The sequence below is a fragment of the Cricetulus griseus genome, chromosome 6, assembly GCF_003668045.3.
Source record: "Cricetulus griseus strain 17A/GY chromosome 6, alternate assembly CriGri-PICRH-1.0, whole genome shotgun sequence".
Taxonomy (NCBI): Eukaryota; Metazoa; Chordata; class Mammalia; order Rodentia; family Cricetidae; genus Cricetulus; species Cricetulus griseus.
The window spans coordinates 59,736,476-59,757,585 of NC_048599.1; the positions used below are offsets into that span (position 1 = coordinate 59,736,476).

Below are 21,110 nucleotides of genomic sequence, written 5' to 3' on the forward strand. Positions count from 1 at the left end.
AAGCTGTTTCCGACGCCTGTTCCCATCCCATCGGGCCCTGTTCTAATCAGCCAGCAGGCTCTCCATGTACCTACTGCAGTCTTTGGCCAATGTGGTAAGCTGTGTGCAGCTGTAGAAGCCACATGTCCCCATCCGCAGAAAGGAGGGGCTGAGTCAAAAGCCACTAAACTCACTCTCCTCTGCCTTACCAAGCCCTCTCACTGAAAGCCATTGTGTAGGCTGAAGAGGGAAATAAAGGAAGGGTGGGACTTTTTCCTGGCCTCCCTGCAGACTACAAGGTGAAGTAAAAGCACAGTGGCTACTCCCTAACAGCTCTGGAGAAGTGCAGGCCACAGGGGGCTCCACCAACACAGGCTTCTCACTCTGAATCTGTACTGGGCACCATTGTCTGGTAATGAGCTGAGCTCAATTTCGTACCATGTATTTTTGTAGCATAACTAATCCCTTATATTTATGATTTTCACCCACATGTCTTTTTTGTTTGTTTGCTTTAAGGGGGGGAACCCTCACCTTTGAAGCAACCTATACCTCTTAGCAGCTTGGCTTCAGGGGAGACAGGCTCTGATGCAGACCGGCAGTGCAGATGCATGGCTTTGTCTTTTCCAGTGTTAGCATTTCCTGAGTTAGCAAAAGGCCAACAGTTTAAGGTGAGATGCTAGCAGGATACTGTATCTTCACTTCAGACAGCTAAATGTTTGTCATTAAAACTTAATAGTCACACTTACTAGCCCTTTAACTAGGTATTCTTTAGCTAGGTAGAACTTTTCTTGCCCTACAGCTTTTTTAGGTTGGCAAAAGCTGGCATCATTGAGACTAAGATGGATCCTGCCATCCTTCTCTAATCTGTTCAGTTGCAGGCACCGACAACAGCAAGGCAATTGCTTTTTCCTTCTAAACCTATTCATCACCACCCATCCATTGCATCTGAGACCACCTCTACTCCTTCTCCATGAAGTCAGTAAGAGAAATGATCAACCTACACAGGCTTAGGCAGAGTTCTTAGAATGTATTTTTGTTCACCTGAAAAATAAAACTTTTAAAAAATATACAGGACTTTTAAAGTACAGGTATATCTTGAATGGCTGAATTACAAATAATGTCTCTGGTTGTGTTCACAGCTAGGGCTGGAGAAAATGTCCCAATTCCAGTGAAGGCTTTGGAGAGTCGGGAGGCCAGCTGGACCACAGTGGTCTTGCCAGACTCTGATTCACCCCAAAGTGAATTTAAACAGTCCATAAAGCAGGGTCACCAGGGGAGGAGGAATGGACTCCCAGATATTCTCCCATGAGTCCCGAGGATTCTTGGAATAAGAGATCAATTTACAAATTATTAAAATATAGGACTAAAAATTCACACCATAAATATAAATTACAGGCTATTATTGAAGTTATAAAGTGGCATTTTATGTTTCTTCCCCCCCAAGTCTCTCATCAAAAATTTAAAAAGTCCCCATGGGCCTCCTAATGACCCAAGTCCTCATCAGCTGTGAAGCAATCTCCAAGCCCAGACACCTTGGGGTGTCGGCAGCCTGCTGGGAAGCTGCCAGCTTAGGAGCTACTTTCTTGCCCAGGACAGGACATGGCTTAAATCAAGACTGTTGTCCTGTAAACTTAAATCAGAGCTAACTACAAGGTAGGCCAGAAAACTGAATAGACAGTTCAGGTCCAAGGTGGGCAGGGTTCTTGTTTGTTTCTTTTTTAAGTAGCTCATTTCCCAAAAAGGAAACACTAAGGGGTTTGATCTCTGTCACTACCTACACTCAATTGCCTAAAAGCAAGTGGCAGAGGAAATGGAATCCAAATTGAAGAAGTATAATTCTTGCTGCCCTAGAGCTGTGTGTGTGCGTGTGTGTGTGTGTGTGTGTGTGTGTGTGTGTGTGTGTGTGTATTCCTGGAGCTCTGTGTGTGTGTGTGTGTGTGTGTGTGTGTGTGTGTGATGTGTGAGTGTGTGTGTGTGTGTGTGTGTGTGTGTGTGTGTGTGTGTGTGTGTATTCCTTGACATTTGTCACCACCTAGAAAACTCGCTGTATTTAAGTGGGAGCTTATCAAGCTGCCAATTCAATCTTCCCATGGCTGGTCTCTTCACGGCTATCTCTGCACACGCCTAAGCTTGACTCCTACCTTCTGTTCTTTCTGATCCTATAAAGTAACTCAAAACCAGAGCACATCAAAGCTCTCTCTGGTTTTGAAACTGATTTTGTCCTAACAGCAAGCTGCTGTGTTGTTTCAGGCTCAGAAAAATAGGAAATGCAAAAATGAGTAAGACGAGATCTAGAAGGGCAAGAAATTAAATAAGATCTGGAACCAGATAAGATAATTCAGGAGACGGAAAAGGAATGAGAGAAAGCACTTGCCAATCACTATACTTAAAAAGGCTTGCTCTTCCTAAAGGAATTCTGTGAGGGGAAGGGACTGATCTAAACACAGCACTTACTCCTCTCCATTGCCCCTGGCATATATCCAGATACTCAGGGCTACAACAGGAAGCCACTTTGGTGGGAGCTCTAGGATGGGAACCAGAGGGGTATCGGCACATTCCCCACCCTCCCTAAACTGTATCTACTGCTAAGGTTTATCCACTGTCATGTTAGCAGTCTAAGAATGGACATACTTTTGTGTAACAATGTCAGGAAGTTATCTTCCTTGGAACAGGTGAAAGAGTAGGTGATGGAAACAAACAAACAAACAAACAAAACAAAACAAAACAAAAAACCCAGCTGTGTTTGTGCCCTTCTGGCTAAGTGCAGATTGGAGGCCAGCAAATAGCCCTTGCTGGACCCCCACCATTCAGTAGCTACCCAGGGTGTGGGGAAATACATAGAGTTCTATGTGATTATAGCTTCTAGTGCATATGTCAACAACTATATACAGGGATCTATAAATTAAACGCTTGTCTGGCCACTGCAACTAGGTTGACGTACCTGAGCTCCGCTACTTTTGGTGCTCTCCTCTTTTAGAGAGCTTCAGCTTATTTAAAAAAAAAAAAAAAAAAAAAAAAAAGAGCCCCAACACAACTCCCTCCCCTCCCCTGAGTCTTGGGGATGGGGCGCCCGAGTCACCCCCTGCTTTAGGATACACCAGAGCTAGCGGCGCAGAAGGGCTGGGTGCTAGGCTCTCCCCACCCCCCCACCCCCAGCTCCCCTTATGGCTCAGGGCCCTGGCGCAGCACGGTGCTGGGAAGATCAAACCCCGAGTCCCCGGCGAATCGTGGTCCCTTGGCTGAAGATCCGTTTGTGCGTTGCCCGCTCCCGGGGCAAGCTGGCGATCGCTGAGGTGTGTGGGGGCGTTCGCTCGCTCGCTCGCTCGCTCGCGTAGGGGTCACTCCGGAGGGCTCCGGAGCCGGTCCTGCTGCAAAGTCCTGCCTATGGGCTTGGGGAACGAAGATTCCCGACCGCCCCCAAGGCGGAGAGGGTCAACGACTCCGGGGCGCTGCAGCCGCTTCCTCTTCGTCCTCGTCCGGCCCCCGCGGCCGCTCGAGCGGCCCGGCCGGGGGGTTGTCTGCAGCGGGTTCCGGGGGCGCCGGCCCCGCCGCCTGCAGCGGGGGGGCGTCGCGTGGCGCCTCGCGCGGGACGACGGTGGTGTTGGGCCCCGCCGCCGCCCCAGAAGTCCCAGACGGGCCGGTGGCGTTGGAGCCGCCGGGGGGCGGGCCGGCGGCTCCCCCCGAGGTCCCGGCGCCCACCGGCTGCCAGATGAGGCTGTAGTAGACGGCCAGTACGATGGCGGCCAGCGACACGGAGAGCACGTAGGCGAACACCGTGGCGAGCCGGACCCACTTCTTGTTGGTCTTGGCCGCCATCTTCGCCTTCTTGTCCCCGGTGTAGGTGGCCGGCTTGCCCCGCTCGGCCGCCGCGTCGCGCTCCTTCATGGGGGGCCCCCGGCCTTTGGCCCGGTGCTCCACGGCCCCGGCTGGAGGGGGCCTGACGGCCTGCGAGGACTGGGCAGGGGGCGTCCCGGCGCCCTAGCTTCCCGGCGGCCCCGCGCTCCGCCGCCGCCGCCGCTCCTCACGCCGCCCGCCCGCAGCCCGCCACCGCGTCGCTGCGCTGCCGCTGCGCCGCTGCCGCCGCCCGGGCCCGTCCGCCGCAGCGCCGCCGCCGCGCCCCGCCTGCTTCCCGGCCGCCGCACAGCCACAGCGCCGACTCGAGTCCCCATCCGCTGCCGCCGCCGCCTGCCCGGCCGCCGGCCGCCTGGTCTCCGGTGGCCGCGCGGACCGCGCGCTCCAGCTCCAGCCCGGCTCCCCCGCGGGGCGCGCCGGTGCAGGGGGCGGGGCCGCGCGCTGCCCGGGGCTGCCTCTTAAAAGGGCGATGTACAGGCCCGGAAGTACCGCTCGGGGAGGCGGCTGCGGCTGGGCGGCGCGGGCCCCGCGGGGACGCCCAGTTAAGAGAGAGTTAAGGGAGGCTGGGCCTTAAAGGGGCGACCGGTGCTCCTTTAAAGGGGGAGCGGGGCGTTCTGCGGGAGGGAGGGCGAGCTGGGCGGAGAGCTGTCAATTCAGGCATTTGCCCACGTCGTCCCAGGCTAGGAGGTGGTAGGTGGTAGGGTCAACCAGGTCCCGGTCCCTTAGGCCTCTGAAGCTGACACTAAGCTCCTGATCTCCAACTAGCTCTCGCGGAGGGGGTGTAGTGGTGTCCCAGACCCCTCTACCCCGAAGAGCGGGTTCAGGTCTGGAGACCTGGAGCGCACGCACACGGAAACCGTTGTCTGTCGCGATTCTTTTCTCTTGTTGGGCTGGATTCTGAGAATACACGAATCTTGTCTTTTGGGGTCCTCTTAGGACCCCTGAGTCCGGCTGCCGTGAGCCTTAGGGACAGAGCCGAAGTTTCCTCCCTAGACTCGTCTACTCCCTTAATCTCAGATCTCAGAACAGGTCTCAGGTCCTACTCAGGTCTTTGATTCCCCAAGTTGGCCTTGCATTGTACCCAAGGGGCTGCACTGAGCTGATGGAAGGCGACTCCCAGCGTTTTCATTTTGTTGTTGTTGTTGTTTTGTTTTGTTTTTCAGCCCCAGGGTCTAGAGAATTGTCTTTTCCCATTTGAGGTTTGTCCTACCAGGCTCTAGACTTTATGTTTGCTCTTCCAGCCCTTTGGGCGCCTACAACCCTCGGCTTGCAGGGGCTCTCTGTGACCCCTCTTTCTAAGCCTTCCCCTTCTTTGCTTCTTTCCTTTCTAATTCGTCTCTATGGGATTCACTGTGGTATCTGGTGCCCTCCTGCTTGAGTCTTTCCGTGTTCCCAAAAACTGTCTTTGTGAACAGTCTGAATGGATGAGAGAACTGCGGTGTGAGGGGTGTATGAGAGGGAGACTGTGGTTCTGATGAGTTTGGGGTGGGGTACCTTCTCCGCGAGGGAGGGCCTGGCTGGCTTCTGACCTGTGGGGCAGGACTCCCGCTGCCCTTTCCAACTCTCCTTTTCCAGGAGCCTTTGACTTGGATGGTCCTTACCCAAGCCTTTACCCAATCCTCCCATCCCTAGGCACAGAAGCAGCTACTGGTGGGCTGCTGGGACCACAGGCTTCTAATCTAGTCCTGGTGGAGGCTCAGGTAGGGCTGTGCCATTAGCAAAATGGCCCAACTCAAGCCATTTCAAGGAACAGCTTGCCCTTTTACTTTCTGAGAAATTACAAGGACATTGGGAATTGGGAGTTTGGAGTGTTTATTGGCTTCTTTGGATTGATAGGTGGTGTGTGTGTGTGTGTGTGTGTGTGAGAGAGAGAGAGAGAGAGAGAGAGAGAGAGAGAGAGAGAGGGAGGGAGGGAGGGAGGGAGAGGAGAGAGAGAGAGAGAGAGAGAGAGAGAGAGAGAGAGAGAGAGAGAGAGAGAGAGAGAGAGATTTCACTACCCTGCTCCCAGGGCAGCCAGAGCTAGTCTTGAAGGTGACCTATAGAGTTAACATCCATGAATTGCCATCAAATGCTGCTTTCTCTTTTCTCTGTTGTTCTCTGACCTTCCTGGCAGGATTGATCATACAACCACCCCAAGGTGAATTATGCTTTAAGATCCCACATAACACCCGTATGGAGCCCCTTTGGTCCCCTTCCTGGAGTGCACTCCATATTACTTCTCCATATTTCTGTTGCAAATTACACTTCCTTTTTCTTGCTTGCTTCCCAGCAGAGTAGGAAAACAACATGTCACTCTTTTTATTCTAAACAATGATGTACTTGAAGCCCTTATTCAATTCCTCCCCTATTCTTCCCCAAATGAAACGGTGCCAGATTCTTTAACCTGTCGTCAATAAGCACTATTTATTATCTGGATTTACATAGTGTCTTTTACCCCTGGAACTCAAAATGCTTTCAGATATAATTGAGCCTGATCTCCCTGGTGCCTGAGCCATTAAGAAACCATTAGTGTATTCCTGTTGCCGACAACTAAATGGCCCCCTAGTGGCCTGAAAGTGAATATGCTTTTCTAAGTGCCTCTCCCCCACTAAGGTTAGGCAGGAACTCAAGAATCAAGGCAAGTTTGGGGACAGAATGGATCCAAAAGGCCATCTTTGGTGAATATCCTCAAGCGCTCTGGAGCTTCTTGGACAACATCCTGCGGAGAACTCCGCAGCAGCAGCTAAACGACTGTCACCGCTGGCGCGCCACGTTGTCTGCCCTGGCAACCTTCAGAAAAGTTCTAAGCAACAGCAGGAACTGTGGCCTTGGATGTATCAGGAACTATGTCGAGTGTCATAAGTATTCACAATTTATCAAGTAGTTACCATCTACTCTATTTTGTAGAAGAAATTGCTTCAAAAGGGCTAAGGCACTTATCCAAGGTCACATAACCAGAATTCAGTTAAAACCCAAGTCTTCCTGACTCCGGGGCTTGTGTACTGGATTCCTACTCTTCTCTGCTTGGTAGCACAACCAAACCTCGTCTCTGTTGTGGATTTTGTGAGGGTACCACATCTTCATCCCTCTAGCTGCTAGGGGGATTGGCTATGGATGGTTCCCTGCTGCTACTGTCCCTGGCAATTGTCCCTAGGCAGGCACCAAAGGAAGGTGCCTCTGTCTCCACATTTACAAGTCTGTACTGGCAGGGGCCAGAGACAGATGTATAGTTTAGTGGGGTGTGGGAAGGGCTGAACATGGTATTGAATCACAGAGTCTGTTGTTATGGGAGCACTGCCCTATAAGGCAGGATTTTCTGTCCTGGCAAAGACCTTGGAGGTTGGAGAAACACCAGAGTAAAATGGAATGTCAGAACTACCATGGAAGAAGGTTTCAAAAATCAAAACAAAACAAAAAACTGAGCTGGGCAGTGGTGGCGCACTCCCAGCAGAGGCAGAGGCAGGCGGATCTCTGTGAGTTCGAGACCAGTCTGGTCTACAAGAGCTAGTTCCAGGACAGCCTCCAAAGCCACAGAGAAACCCTGTCTCGAAAAAACAAAAACAAAACAAACAAACAGAGTGGGGTGCTTCCGTGTGTAATCTGTGTATGGCTAGGAACCTATTTAAGTTTGCCAAGAAGACTCAGACAAGCTTAGATATCAAAGCAACAGGAATGTCTGAATGAATGGTGGGAAGGATACCAGTATCATGGTTCTTCTCAGTGTGAACTGCCCTCTGTAGGCCAGCAAGAGGCCCTTTCAGAACAGGCTCTGTAAAATAATAGAAGTCAGTTGTTGATATAGCTAATACAAAGAGCTTCCAGTGTGTGTGTGGGGGGGGGGGCGGGAGGTTCCAACCAGTATATCTATGGACCAGGTTGATACTATAGTATCTCTCAGACAAGCTATCTCTCAGGGCAGCTCACAATGGTACATTGTGGCTCAGTTGTGCCAGGGGTTCTCAAGCATTTTAGTTTCAGGTTTCCAGAACTAGCTTTGGTAGCACAATCATGTAGTCCCAGCTCCTTTTTCGGTTGAGGTAGAGAAACCACTTCAGGCCAGGAGTTCCAGACCAGTCTTGGTGTCACAGACAGACAACAAAAAACTTTTGTTTGTATGGGTTATAGTTATTGATATATTGCCATATTAAAAAGAAGGCAGGAATTGATAAAATATGATTTTGTTAGGGTATTACAATTCCATTGCATGTGAACAAAGAGCATATTTTTATGAAAATAAGAATATTTATTTTAAAAAGTTTTGTTTGTGTTTTTAAAGTAGTTTGGCTTTATTTAAGATGGGGTTTTACTAAATTGCCAAGGCTCCCCTTGTCTCTGCCTCCCCCGTGCTGTGATTAAAGATATGTGCCACTATGCCTGGCCAGTTTCACATTTTTACAACTCTCTTGAACATTGCTTTATGGAAGACAGCTGGAGTCTTACTTTTGCTGGCACTGTGTTCCTTCGGTCAAAATATATAAAGAAAATCTGGCATCATGTAGATATGTGGTTGGAAAATAGAAGAGTATTTTAGTAGTGTTTCAGATTGTTGTGGCTATTTTTTGTACTACACCAAATCTCAAGGAGTACTAAATGGGAGTTGCATTGCAGACTATAAAATATTATTACTAGCTAGGTGGTGGTGGCATACACCTTTAATCCTAGCACTTAGGAGGCAGAGGCAGAAGCAGAGGCAGGGGCAGGTTGATCTTTGTGAGTTCAAGGCCAGCCTAGTCTACAGTTCCAGGACAGTAAGGGCTACACAGAGAAACCCTGTCTCAAAAAACCAAACCAAACAAACGAAAAAACCCCTGCACCCCATTATTACTATATCAATGGAATTTTGATACTTGATGCTAAAGTCATTGTCCACCTTGCTCTTGGAATGGCACTTTTACCTATGTATGATTTTGTAACATCCTGTTTTGGTTATTATGAAAATCTTGATTTACTGATGTATGCATATTTCCAAATACTGATACACTTAACTATGCAATATATTAATCATATTTGGTAACACCAGCAACAGTTTAAGCCCTTGGAATTCAGTCAAGGTCATAATATGGTGCATACATGTTATTCCAAATTCTATTTTTACTTGAAAGGTCAGATTTTTATCATTAGTAATAGATGCCAGTCCTCCTTAAAGTGACAGGAACACTTGGTTCACATTTGAGAAAACAGCTGCCACATAGTCAAGTCTACATGACAATAGCTGTCTGTCAGTTATTCTTCAAGTGAGAATAATGTTCCACAATGAAGGTGGCTACTTCAGTTCATAACCCAGTCACTCAAGTGATTCCCCCAAAAGGACAGTTATGTTCCTGTGTGCAGTAGAGCGCTTTACACTCAATCACTTGGAATATTAGAAAGAAATGTTTGTAAGTGTCATGATTCAGTTTGGTTACCAATGGTTATTGCTTTGTGAAGGATATTCTTAAGTGAAATTGGCTTTTCCTTCCTTTTCTTTTCTCTTTTTTATTTTTTATAATTAGTTATAGTTTTATTTTTATTTTTTTATTTAGAAACAACCTTATTTTACATATCAATCCCCCTTCCCTCTCACCCCCATCCTCCCATGCCCCCTTCCAACCCTCCAACCCACCCCACCCTCTCTTTTTATTTATATCTATCTATCTATCTATCTATCTATCTATCTATTTTTGTTTTTTGAGACAGGGTTTCTCTGTAGGTTTGGAGTCTGCCCTGGAACTTGCTCTTAAACCAGGCTGGCCTTGAACTCACAAAGATCTGCCTGCCTCTGCCTTTCCAGTGCCAGGAGTAAAGATGTGCGCCACCACCCAGCTTCTTTTCCTCTGTTAAACTTAGTCATTTAGCATTGGCATTCCATTTAGTGTCACTTCCTTGTTCTTGTTGTTTAAAGATGCCAAAATTTTATGCACTATTACCTTTGCACCATTGGTACAAATGTCAATACAATTTAAAAGGCAAATTATCATCTCAGTATTATGAAAATAATGTTTACCTTATGAAACCTCTAAAAAGGTCTAAGAACTTAATATAAGACTTGAAACTTTGAAGCTGCTAAAGAAAAACTCTTCAAGATGTAGGAATAGACAAGTACCTTCTGAATGGGCCTCTAAGAGCTCAGATAAACAGAACTAACATCTTGGATTCATCAATGAAAAGGCTTCTTCACAGCGGAAGAAATAGATGCCAGTGTGAAGAGATATCTGACAGAAGTGTATGGAGGTGGCTTTGCCAGCTATTCCTCTGACAGGGGATTAATATCCAGAATATATGAAGAATTCATGGGTTGGGGAGATAGCTCAATGGTTAAGAGCACTGACCACTTTCCCAGAGGATCCAGTGTTAGTTCTCAGCACCCACAGGGCCCCTCACTGTGGTGATTACTATTTATGATTTATTAAAGCTTGCCTGAGGGTTCAGAAAGCAAAGCTAGCCACAAGCCATAGAGGTCAGACAGTGGTGATGCATACCCTTAATCCCAGCAGCCATACTTGCAAGCCATACAGCCAGGTGGTGCTGACACACACCTTTAATCCCAGGACTCTGGAGACAGGCAGATGGATCTCTCTGAGTTCAAGGCTACCCTGGCCTGCACAAGAGTGAAGAGTAACAGAGCTCATGCCTTTAATCCCAGCACTAGGGAGGTAGAGACAGGAGTGATAGGATTGGATGGAGAAAGGAGAATAAGGAGGAGGAGACAGGAACTCGGAGCTTTTTGCCTCTGAGGACTGGTGGAGATAGCATTGTCTCTGAGAATTTGTGAGGACAGGACAGCCCTTGCAGCCTGAGGTAGAGGTAAGAGCTGTGGCTGGCTGCTTTGCTTCTCTTATCTTCAACTTGAAGCTTGAACCCCAACATCTGACTCTGCGTCTTTTATTATTCATGTTATACCTCACAATCACCTGTCTGTACCCCCAGTCCCAGGGTTCCAAAGGCACCAGGCACACATGTGGTGTAGACACACACTGGTGGACAAAATAGCCATATGTATCAAATAAGATTTTAAATTTTTTAAAAGTCAAACACCAAGAAAACTAACAATCCAATCAATAAATGGGTGAATGAACTGAATATACAGTTCTCCAAAGGAAAAAAAAAACCATACCAATAGCCAATAAATACATGAGAAGAGGGACTGGCTACATGGCTCAGTGGTTATGAACACTTGCTGCTCTTGCAGAGGACCTGAGTTTAGTCCTCAGTACCCACATGGAGTTACAACTATATAACTCCAGTTCCAGGGGGATTTGACACCCTCTTCTAGCCTGTGTGTGTATTCTGTGTGACATCAGGCACATACATATGTACACTTAGACAAACACTCATACACATAAAATAAAAATACATCTTCAAAGGGAAATGGTTTAAAAAGTATTGAAATAGAAAAATATGGGGAAAGGTGTTTAATCCTTTTCCATCAGGAAACAGCAAACTGAAAATTATTCCATTTTACCCAAATTAGGATAACCATCATCAAGAAAAATAACAAGCTGGGTGTGGTGGTACACATCTTTAATCCCAGCACTGGGGAGGCAGAGGCAGGTGGATCTCTGTGAGATCCAAGCCAGCCTGGTCTACAGAGCGAGTTCCAGGACAGCCAAGGTTGCACAGTGAGACCCTGTCTCAAAAAGCAAAAAAGAATAAGAATGAATGAGTGAATGAATGAAGTCATGTCATTTTCCAGAAAATGGATATAGCTTGTTAATTAAATAAGCCAAACTCAAAGACAAATGTCACATTTTCTTTCACATGAGGAACTGTATTAGGATTCTCTAAAAGAACAGAACTGAGAGAATGGATTGTCTTTCTGGGAGGTGGTCCAGGTAGTCCAACAATGGCTGCCTCACATTGTAGAGATCAAGAGTCCAGTAATTGTTCAGTCTGCCAGGCTACATGCCTTGCAGTCCTGACCTGGCACTGGAGGCCTGAAGGAGTCCGGGAGAGCTGCTGATACTCGGTCTGTGTTGAAATCCTGAAGGTGTTGGTCCTAAAATTGGTGAAGAAATGCCACAGCAAAGGGCAGATGCTGTGGGTCAGATTTAAGGTGGGTCTTCCTGCTCCAAATAATCTGATTCAGAAAATCCTGCACCAGGGTGCCCAGCAGCTTGCTTTTAGTTAATTCCAGATGCAGTCAAGATGACAACCAAAATTAGCCCTCACAGGAATCTAGATTTTAAAAAAGACATGGAAGCAAGCAGAAGAGGGACTATTTGGGAGGGGGAGGGGAATCAAGAAGACGGGGGAGAGGAGAGAGGATAATGTCAGCTAAATGTGATCAAAGTATATTATTCACATGTATGAAAATGTCATCTTCTGTCGGGGAGGTCAGTACAAGACTGATCCAGACCCCTGAACATGGATATCAATAAGGAGGCCTCTGCACTCCAGGGAGCCTCTGGAAGTGGATTAGCATTTTTCCCTGGTGTAAGAAGGGACTTTGAGAGCCCACGTGAAGGGTTACACTCTGGCCCTGGACACATGGGGAAGGGCCCAGGCCCAGCACAGGAAGATTTGGTGGAAGTTGCAGAGTCCCCGTTGAGGGCCCTACCCTGCCTGGGGATTGGTGGGTGGATGGGGTAGGGGGTAGGCTGGGGGTGGGGGAGGAGGGATGGGGTGAGGGGAGGGAGAGGGAGAAGGGACTTACATGTGAAACAAGCTTGTTCCCTAACTAGAACTAATAAATAAAAAGAAAAAAGAAAATGTCATCTTAAAACCTATTTTTTTTTTTTGTACTGTCAAGATATACTAATAGGGCCATTGAGATGGCTCTGCAGGTAAAGATACCTGCTGCTTGATGACCTGAGACTGGTCCCTGGAAGGAGAGGAGAGAATCCCCTTCCACAAGCTGTCCCCTGATCTCCATATACAAACCTTTGCACACCTGTGCCCACAAACATACTGACACACACACACACACACACACACACACACACACACTCACAAAGTAACTTCTAAAATGTACTAAAGATGCACAAATAAAAATTTTAAAACAAAACTAGTGGATAAAAGACCAAGAGACAGATGGTAGCTGCTTCAATAAAAACCTATAGATGCTGTCCAATTTCTAAATCTGATTCCATTTTTACATTTAGAACTTGACTATGGTGGTTTGAATAAGATTGGCCCCCATAGGCTCATATATTTGAATGCTTGGTCATCAGGAAGTGGTACTACTTGAGAGGGATTAAGAAGTGTGGCCTTGTTGGAGGAAATATGTCACTAGGGGTGAGCTTTGAGGTTTCAAAAGCCCAAGCCAGGCCCCATGTCTCTCTTCCTGCTGCCTGTGGATCCCGATGTAGAACTCTTAGTGACCTCCCCAGCACCATGTCTGTCTGCATGCCGCCATGCTCTCCACCATGATGACAACGGACTAAACCTCTGAAACTGTAAGCAAGCTCCAATTAAATGCTTTCCTTTATAAGAGTTGCTGTGGTCATGGTGTCTCTTCAAAGCAATAGAACAGTGACTAAGACATTGACTTAGAGGAAGGCTCCCACAGCACTCAGGCAACGTAGCTGTAATTCTCCTATTTCCTCAGGGGTGTGTGTGTGTGTGTGTGTGTGTGTGTGTGTGTGTGTGTGTGTGTGTGTGTGTACTGAGTACTTGAGTACTGAAGCAAGCATGAAAGCTAAATACTAGATATAGTGTCCACCTATATACTGAAGACATACTTGACTGGATTGTATTATCATCAAGACCTTCCAGTATAGATATCTAACGTGAAAATCTGTACAGGCTCACGAGCTGCAGCAAATGAGGATGAAGAGCAAGAACGTCCAGGAAACAGGGAGGTGTTGTATCTATGGCAATAGGTACAAAGTGGGGAAATTTGTGTGTCACATGTTAATGTCCACTTAAGAGAACCCAGCACAAAGGAGATGTTCGACAACCATGTATGGCACAATGGTCACATGAATGGCCGTGGCAGTCTACATGGAGGCTGTGAACAGGCCTGTAAGTGATGGTAAGGGTTGTCCACCAGAATGGACTCCCATACAGCAAGACTGACCTCTCTATTACCTCCCAAACCCAAGGGTCAGCCTGCCATATGGTAACAAGTCGATTATATTGCACCTGTTCTATTCTAGAAAAGTTGGTGCCTCACTTGACTCAAGCTGGTGCATTTCCTGGATATGGAGTTGGGTTTCCATCTGAAAGACCACTCACTGTCTGGGATGCTTAGAAAGTGTCAACTTGCTCACAGGGGTCTCACAGGACAGTGCACTTTATGGCAAAAGTAGCATATGATCACAGCATCGTCTGGCCTGTTACACAATTCACCAACCTGATGCTACAGGTTGAACAGAGCTGAGACAAAAATGGACTAGTCTCTCTGAGTTAAAGTGATAAGAAAATGAGCCTCAGGGATCCAGGGGATGTGTACACCCTAATTAATATCCATTATATGGTACCATGGTTGAACATGTGGAGTATAAAGTCTTAGGAAACCAGAGATGGAAATATGAATGATCTCATTCATCTATCATTCCCCGTGTTCCTACAGTTCTGGGTAGCAACTCCAGCGTTTGGAGAATTTGGCTCCAGAGTGTGGAATAGGACCAAAATCCCATAAAAGTGCTCATTTCTACCTGGAATCCTTGTGCAAGGAGACCAGGAAGCAAGACCAGGAGTCACTTGCTGGCAGGGTAACTGACCCCCATCCTTTGGAATGCCATTATGTAGTGGAGAAGGAAACTATTCTGTATCTAGGGGATCTACTGGGGTGTCTCTTGGTGTTCCCTTGCTTGATCTTGATGGAAAATAGGCATAGTTGGAAAGATAACTCACCTACACCAGCAGCAGTGCACACTGAAGGTAAAGAGACTCAAAATGGGAAATAAAGGACGGGGAAGGATAGGAGTACCTGTGTGACACCAAGATCTGACTGTGGTAGTGAGACCTATAGCTCATCCCATTCACATTTTGTAAGTTTCCCAGAGAAAAATGCCATCACTGTGAGGGAGTTAGTCCTGGTGAAGGGAGCGGGTCTGAACCATGCAAAGAGACACTGCAGGCAGACCTCAATCTTGTCTTTAGGACTATGTTGTCAGGAGTGTTGGCTGCTGAGGGCTTATGACTGAGTTTTTCCTTAGATACTTCCTTCAGCTGCCAACAGAACTGCCTTGCCAGGCTTTGAGACCCCTCTCAAAGGTACAGATCTTTCTTTGTTTAGTAGGGGCTAGCTCAGTGGGGTCATGGTAACCCCAGAGCTCCCTGTCTTAGTTACTGGTCTATAAAGGGTCACAATATCAAGGCAACTCTTACAAAGGAGCTTACTTGCTTACAGTTTCAGAGGTTCAGTCCATTATATCATGGTGGGAACATGGTGGCCCACATGGTGCTAGAGAAATAGCTAAGAGCTTTATACATCCTGATCCATAGGTAGGCAGGAAGAAAGAAAGACTCACAGAGAGAGACAGAGACAGAAAGATAGAGACAAAGACAGAGACACCGAGCCTGGCATGGGCTTTGGAAACCTTAAAGCCCACCCCTAGCAACACACCTACTCCAACAAGGCCACACCTCTTAGTACTTCCAAAGAGTTGCCAACTGAGGACCAAGCATGCAAATATATGAATCCCTCGGGGCCAATCTCATTCAAATCACCACACTTCTTATGGAGGCATTCTGGGTTGTGGCTGCATCATTGATCATTTCCCTTTTTGTTCCATCCTTACTTGTTTCCCCACTTTAGAAGTGTTTTCTCTGGAAGCATACAGCATACACTCCCAGCCCCAAGGTTTGTCTCCACTTTTGGCCTTTGGAACCCAGAGACTAAGGCTCATCCAAATGAAGGTGGAGCTTCTAGGCACTTGTGTTTTCTCTCCTGGGATTCCCATACTGGTCCAACAAAATGTTGCATACATTCTACATCCTGACTGATCTCTACCAAATGCCCTCCAGTTTATGCATTTCCTGCAATAAAGCAACTTAGACAGAAATCCACAAGTATTTCATGTGTGAGCTGGTAATGCAGAGAAAGAGAATGGGGCGGTCTTCCTTGGTTCTACAACAGTGCCTGCCCGGGCACCAGAGAGTGAAGATCTACAGACGTCCCAGTTCCCTAACTGCCTTGTTCTCTCCTTTCGTTCTAGATCCTGATTCCAAGGGCCTGTGTACAGTCGGGAATATGTAGCGTTGGTGATTCTGATGAAATTTTAAGATGGAGAACCACTAGGCTCAGAGTCAGCTTCCATCCGGCAACTCAAAAGCGTTTGATTTTATTGGCAGCTCTGTCTTTTGACTCAGATGGCGCTGGCTGTCAGCAAAATCCCTGTTTTATTCACACATGCTTCTGCTAAGCCGACACTTCCCCACCCTGTTCCTGTACAGCCGATGTCTTGGAGGCAAGCCTGGATCTCCCTGTGAAACCCTTTCATCTTACCTTGTGGATTTGGGCTGTTGCTCCTTCGGAGTAGATGTGTTTGCTTCTGATTCTCCCAAAATATTTTTTGTAATCACTAGCTTCCTGCTAGTCACAGAACCAAGAAGCTGTTGTTTTTCTCAGATACAAATAAACAAATAAAATAAAAGAGGTGGGGGATGACCAAATTAGGAGTAAAGACAGAAGCAATCAATTATACCTAGGGAATTTCATATGTGTGATGCACTATGCCCAGTAGAGACAGACGTCAACTAATTTATTCTCATTGTGTTTATGAAAACTGGCCCTTTTCACAGATGTATAAACATAGGCAGAAAAGCTAAGTGACCATGTCTAAAGAAACACTGAGTCAAGCGTCATGTTTTCTCTGCCATCTGCAGCTCTTATCCCTGAGGAAACCATCTCTTGGAGACATAGGTGGCAAGGTTGGCCCACCTAATTGGAAAGAGATTTTTAGAACTAGAGGAATCAGGACATGATCAAGTTTATTAGAACGCCAAGCTCAGTCATTTTGCTAAGAGCCCACAGCCAACATTTACTACAGACTCCCACCGAGACTGGAGCAGGTAAGTTTAATCCACAATGGCACTTCAAAAGGAAAGTACAGTCACCTTTGATCCCAGGACTGGGAAGCCAGAGGCAGGTGGATCTCTGTGAGTTCAAGGCCAGCCTGATCTACGTAGTGAGTTCTAGGATGGCCAGGGTTATGGTAGGGTTACACAGAGATATCCTGCCTCAAAAACAACCGAAACAAAACCCACATTCGAGACTGTTCTTTCCACTTTGAAGTTCCAGATGGTTCTCAGAGGGTTAGGAGGGAAACGACAAGCAACATCTTACCCCTAGAATTCTAGAGACCTTTTTTTGTTTGCTTCTTTCTTTCTTTTTTTTTTTTTTTGAGACAGGGTTTCTATATATTGCTTTGGAGGTTGTCCTGGAACTCGCTTTGTAGACCAGGCTGGCCTCAAAGTCACAGAGATCCACCTGCCTCTGCCTCCTGAGTCCTAGGATTAAAGGTGTGTGCCACCAATGCCCAGCTCTAGAGAACTTTTATTTATTCACTTATTTATTTTTGAGGCAGAATCTTATTATGTAGCCAAGGCTGCCTTCAAACTTACGATCCTTCCGCTTCAGCCTCTTGAGTGTTAGATTGTAGGTATCTATGCTCTTTTTGTTTTGTTTTGTTTTAAACAGATACTCAACTCTGTAGCCAAAACTGGCCACAATTCCTGCCTCAGCCTGCTGAATTCTAGGATTACAGGCCTGGGCCATACCAGCTTCAGAGGTGCTTGAATCTTCTTGGTTGTCCAAGTGTCTTGGCACCTGTTCCATCTTTGTCCCTCCTCTGCTCACACTCAGCACTGCAGTGGGCAGCTGGTGGAGTCTCAGCTGAGGCACAGTTGGACACAGCAATAGCACTGGGTCGGCATTCTTGTGTCTGTCTCATCAGCTGTGGAGGCTGAGCTGAGTTGCTCATGGGAGGCTGCCGTTTGTTAATGATTTGAGTCCTATTGCTCAAAACTGTGTGTCTTCAGGCAGCTTGGAGACAGCAGATTTCAAGACTACAGCTCGGAGCATCGCTAATTCAGCTTGCTCTGGGGAGATGGGTCCAGCACCTGATTCATACAAACAGTGGTGTGTGTGTGTGTGTGTGTGTGTGTGTGTGTGTGTGTGTGTACGTACAGTAAGTCAGTGAAGACACTCGTGGAAAGCGTAGCATGTATAAAATTGTCTCTCGGTATCCATGGGGTGTGAGTTCCTGGATCCCTTATACACGGCAGAATCCAAAGACACCCTTACATAATATGGTGTAGCTTTTGCATGTTGCCTACCATACCTTCCACATCCTTAAGCCGTATGTAGATCACTTATGCCTGATATGATGTAAATGCCATGTAAATAGTTGTTACCCTGCATTATTTAGAGACTAGTGACAAGGAAAACATGTCTGCATTTTCAGTGCAGATGCCACTTTTCACCATCTGTGGTTGGTTGACTCCACAGATGCGGAACCCATGGATTCAGGGACTAACTGCACAAGGAGAAATTAAAAAGGCTGGGCACACTGGTACATGCCTGTACTTCCAGCACTGGGGGAGCCCAGGCGGGAGGGGTGTCCTAGGTCAGGCTGTGAGCACGGCAAGGTGGGATCTATCCTTTCGAGGCAGCTGTTGAGCGTGAGCTCTTTCCCTACAGTGCTCACATGTCAAATTCACATGGGCTTGCAGATGCCATATCTATCAGCAGCCTCCGGGAGTGGTTGCCTTCTCCTGGACCCAGCCCTTGCCCCAGCAGGCTGGGGCTATCCCCATAAGGTGGGACTATTCCCACTTTATAGGTGAGAAAGATGAGGTGCAGAAGACAAGGTATCAGAAGATAAACCTACTTGGTGATTGGCTGCCTTCATAGAGTAGTGTGTGGGAAACAGATGCCAAAGGATGCACTACGTGACCCATCTCAGGAGCAAGATAGCCATTGGCCCGCAGCACACAGTGTGCCTCCCTATTCCTGAATCCTGTTGCATCATGTAGGAAAATGACCTACTTGGCCGGTAACTCTACGCCTGGAGATAAGAGTTCAGCTCAGAAGTTCACTCCTGAACTTTTTTTGGTGAGCAGATTGGAAATCCAGTCACCCTGCAAGTCCGGAGCCACACTGACAAATGATCTCGGGAAGTTGGGACCTACTAGCCCGCTCCCCCTCCCCCCGGTTTCCTCCCCCCACGTACTCGCCCCTCCTCCCCTTGCTGTGGAGTGTAAGCTCCTACCCTGTCTGCGCAGCCCACAGCTCCCACATGTCAAACTCAGTATCACAAATGACACAGATCTACCAGCGACTTCCTGGAGTGGTTGATTCCTCGACTCCGCCTCTTTCCCTAGCCGGCTTGGCTTTCCAGTGCACCCAGCAGGGGGCATCCTCGTCCTTCCGCGGTCCACCCTGGGGGCCAGATTGGCCTCCTGCCAGCAGTGCCTTCCAATCAGCAATGCCCAAGAGTCAGTCCAAGGCCAACTCCCCAAATGTATTCCTGTGACTTCCTTCTGCCACAGCTACTCTATTATTTGCATTTTTTGTCAACTTACTATTTTTAAAAGCTTTAATGATTTTTTTAGTCTTTCTTTCTTTCTTTTTTTTTTTTTTTTGGCAGACTCTCACTACATTGTCCAGTCTGTAGGCTGGCCTAGAACTCCAAACAGAGCTCTAGCAATCCTCTAGAGATGCTCCAAGCTCTAGTCTTGAAATTTGCTGTCTCCAAGCTGCCTTTCCAAAGAGCTGTGACTACAGGCATGTGCCACAGTGCTGGGCAACTTATATGTATTTTTAAGTTCAGTAAAGGTCTTTCAAGTGGCTTGCCATTCTTAGGGCCAGCATTAGGATTTGGTTGGAGACTACATGCCTCCATTGAGGTTACAGTTGGGAATCCCAGGACCTGTCCAGGAGGTGCCATCAATGGATAGGGATATGAAACCTTCGTTCTGTGGCCTTAGGGTCTGAGATTGAAGGAGCAGAGTCCGGAAATTTTTGAAGGAGGAACAGAAACATCCCTCATGCCTAGGCTCTCTTCTAGGCCTATGGCTTTAGGCAGGACAGAAAGGAGGAACTTGGATGTGGGGGCCAGATCCGTTGCAGGTGACAGGTGTAGGGCTTTGGGAAGGGACAGGGATTTCCCTTGCAAAATTCATTCAAACAGAGAGGGAACCTGACCCTAGGGAGACAGGCAGATATGCAGGAGCTCTGAAGAGGCCCCCAGGAAGATCCAAGGCTAGAGGGAGAGGGCAGGAGAGAAGTTGAGAGAGGGGTTGGAGCACCTGTCACCTGTAGGAGTTTGGGAGCTGTTTCCTGGTGGCTCATTTAGATCTTGCTATAGGCTCTGCCTCTCTGGTCTTAGAATTGCTTTTCTGGGAACCATTTCTGAGCCAGCTTCCACTGACATGCACACTACTTTTTGCGGGGCGGGGGCAGGGGAAGGCTGTCTTGTAGCTCAGGCTGGCCTAAACTCTTGAGCCCCCTCCTCCTACTTGCAAGTGTTGGGGCAACTGGCATGTGCCACAGCCCCATAGCTGTACCTTTGCTTCTCACTAATGCTAGCTAACTTGTCCATCCAGCCTGCTCTCCCCGTGCCCACCCCCCACTCTCCTGTGTTGGCTCTGACCAGCAGAAGTAATTCCAGGGCACAGGGAAGGCCTCACAGTCATCAGGGGTGGCACAAAGATGCCTGGTGGGATCTATTGCAGAAAGCCAGGGCCTCAGAGGGGAAGGAAACCACGGGTAGAGCTTCTAGCCTCCCCAGCTGGGCTAAGAAATTCGATAAGAGTGGGTTAGGTAAGAGGAAGTGGCTGGGGCCAAGCTGGGCTGGACCTGGACCTATGGGATAGATAGGGACAGTGTAAGGATCGTGACACCCTGAGCAGGGGTCTAGAGCAGGGCTGCTTCTGCCTTTTAGAACCTCTGGCCCCCAGGGTCCCAGTGTGTGAAACGGGGCTCTCAATGGAGGCTGGGGGCAAAGGGCTTCTCCAGGCCGTGTAGAACAGTGAAGGTTTTAGGTCTTCACTCAGAAGCTCAAAAGCCCAGAGAAATGTCATGGGTGAGGGGCATATTGCTTCACCTGACCCTCATTTTCATTAGGAGGAAGCGTTGAGAAAGAGGAGATGGGTGCTCCAGCAACTTTGCTTATTCAAAACACTCAATGCCAGCTGGGGCTTGGCATGGCCTGTCCCTGACTCCCACCTTCAGAGTGGGCCCATCCTCTGAAGACAGAACCCCTGCTCTGTGGAGGACTCTTTTCCTAGAGAGATCCTCGTGCCCTGCCACCCACTCCCCATCCCTATTCCAAGGCCCATAATGGTATCACCTGCTGTCCAACACCTCACATCATTCTCTTCCAGCTTTCGGGTCAGATCTAAGAGGACTATCCTGGTAACGGAGGCCC

At 47.8% G+C, this 21,110-nt stretch overlaps 1 protein-coding gene across 1 annotated transcript; it reads right to left on the minus strand.

The window, feature by feature from the left end:
- Positions 1 to 986: 986 nt before the first annotated feature.
- Positions 987 to 4,028, minus strand: LOC113836408 (putative transmembrane protein INAFM2). The gene has a single exon (XM_027422196.2). It carries the CDS (start codon positions 3,862 to 3,864, stop codon positions 3,412 to 3,414), a length of 453 nt encoding a protein of 150 aa, XP_027277997.1. The 5' UTR covers positions 3,865 to 4,028; the 3' UTR covers positions 987 to 3,411.
- Between the last annotated feature and the right edge of the window lie 17,082 nt (positions 4,029 to 21,110).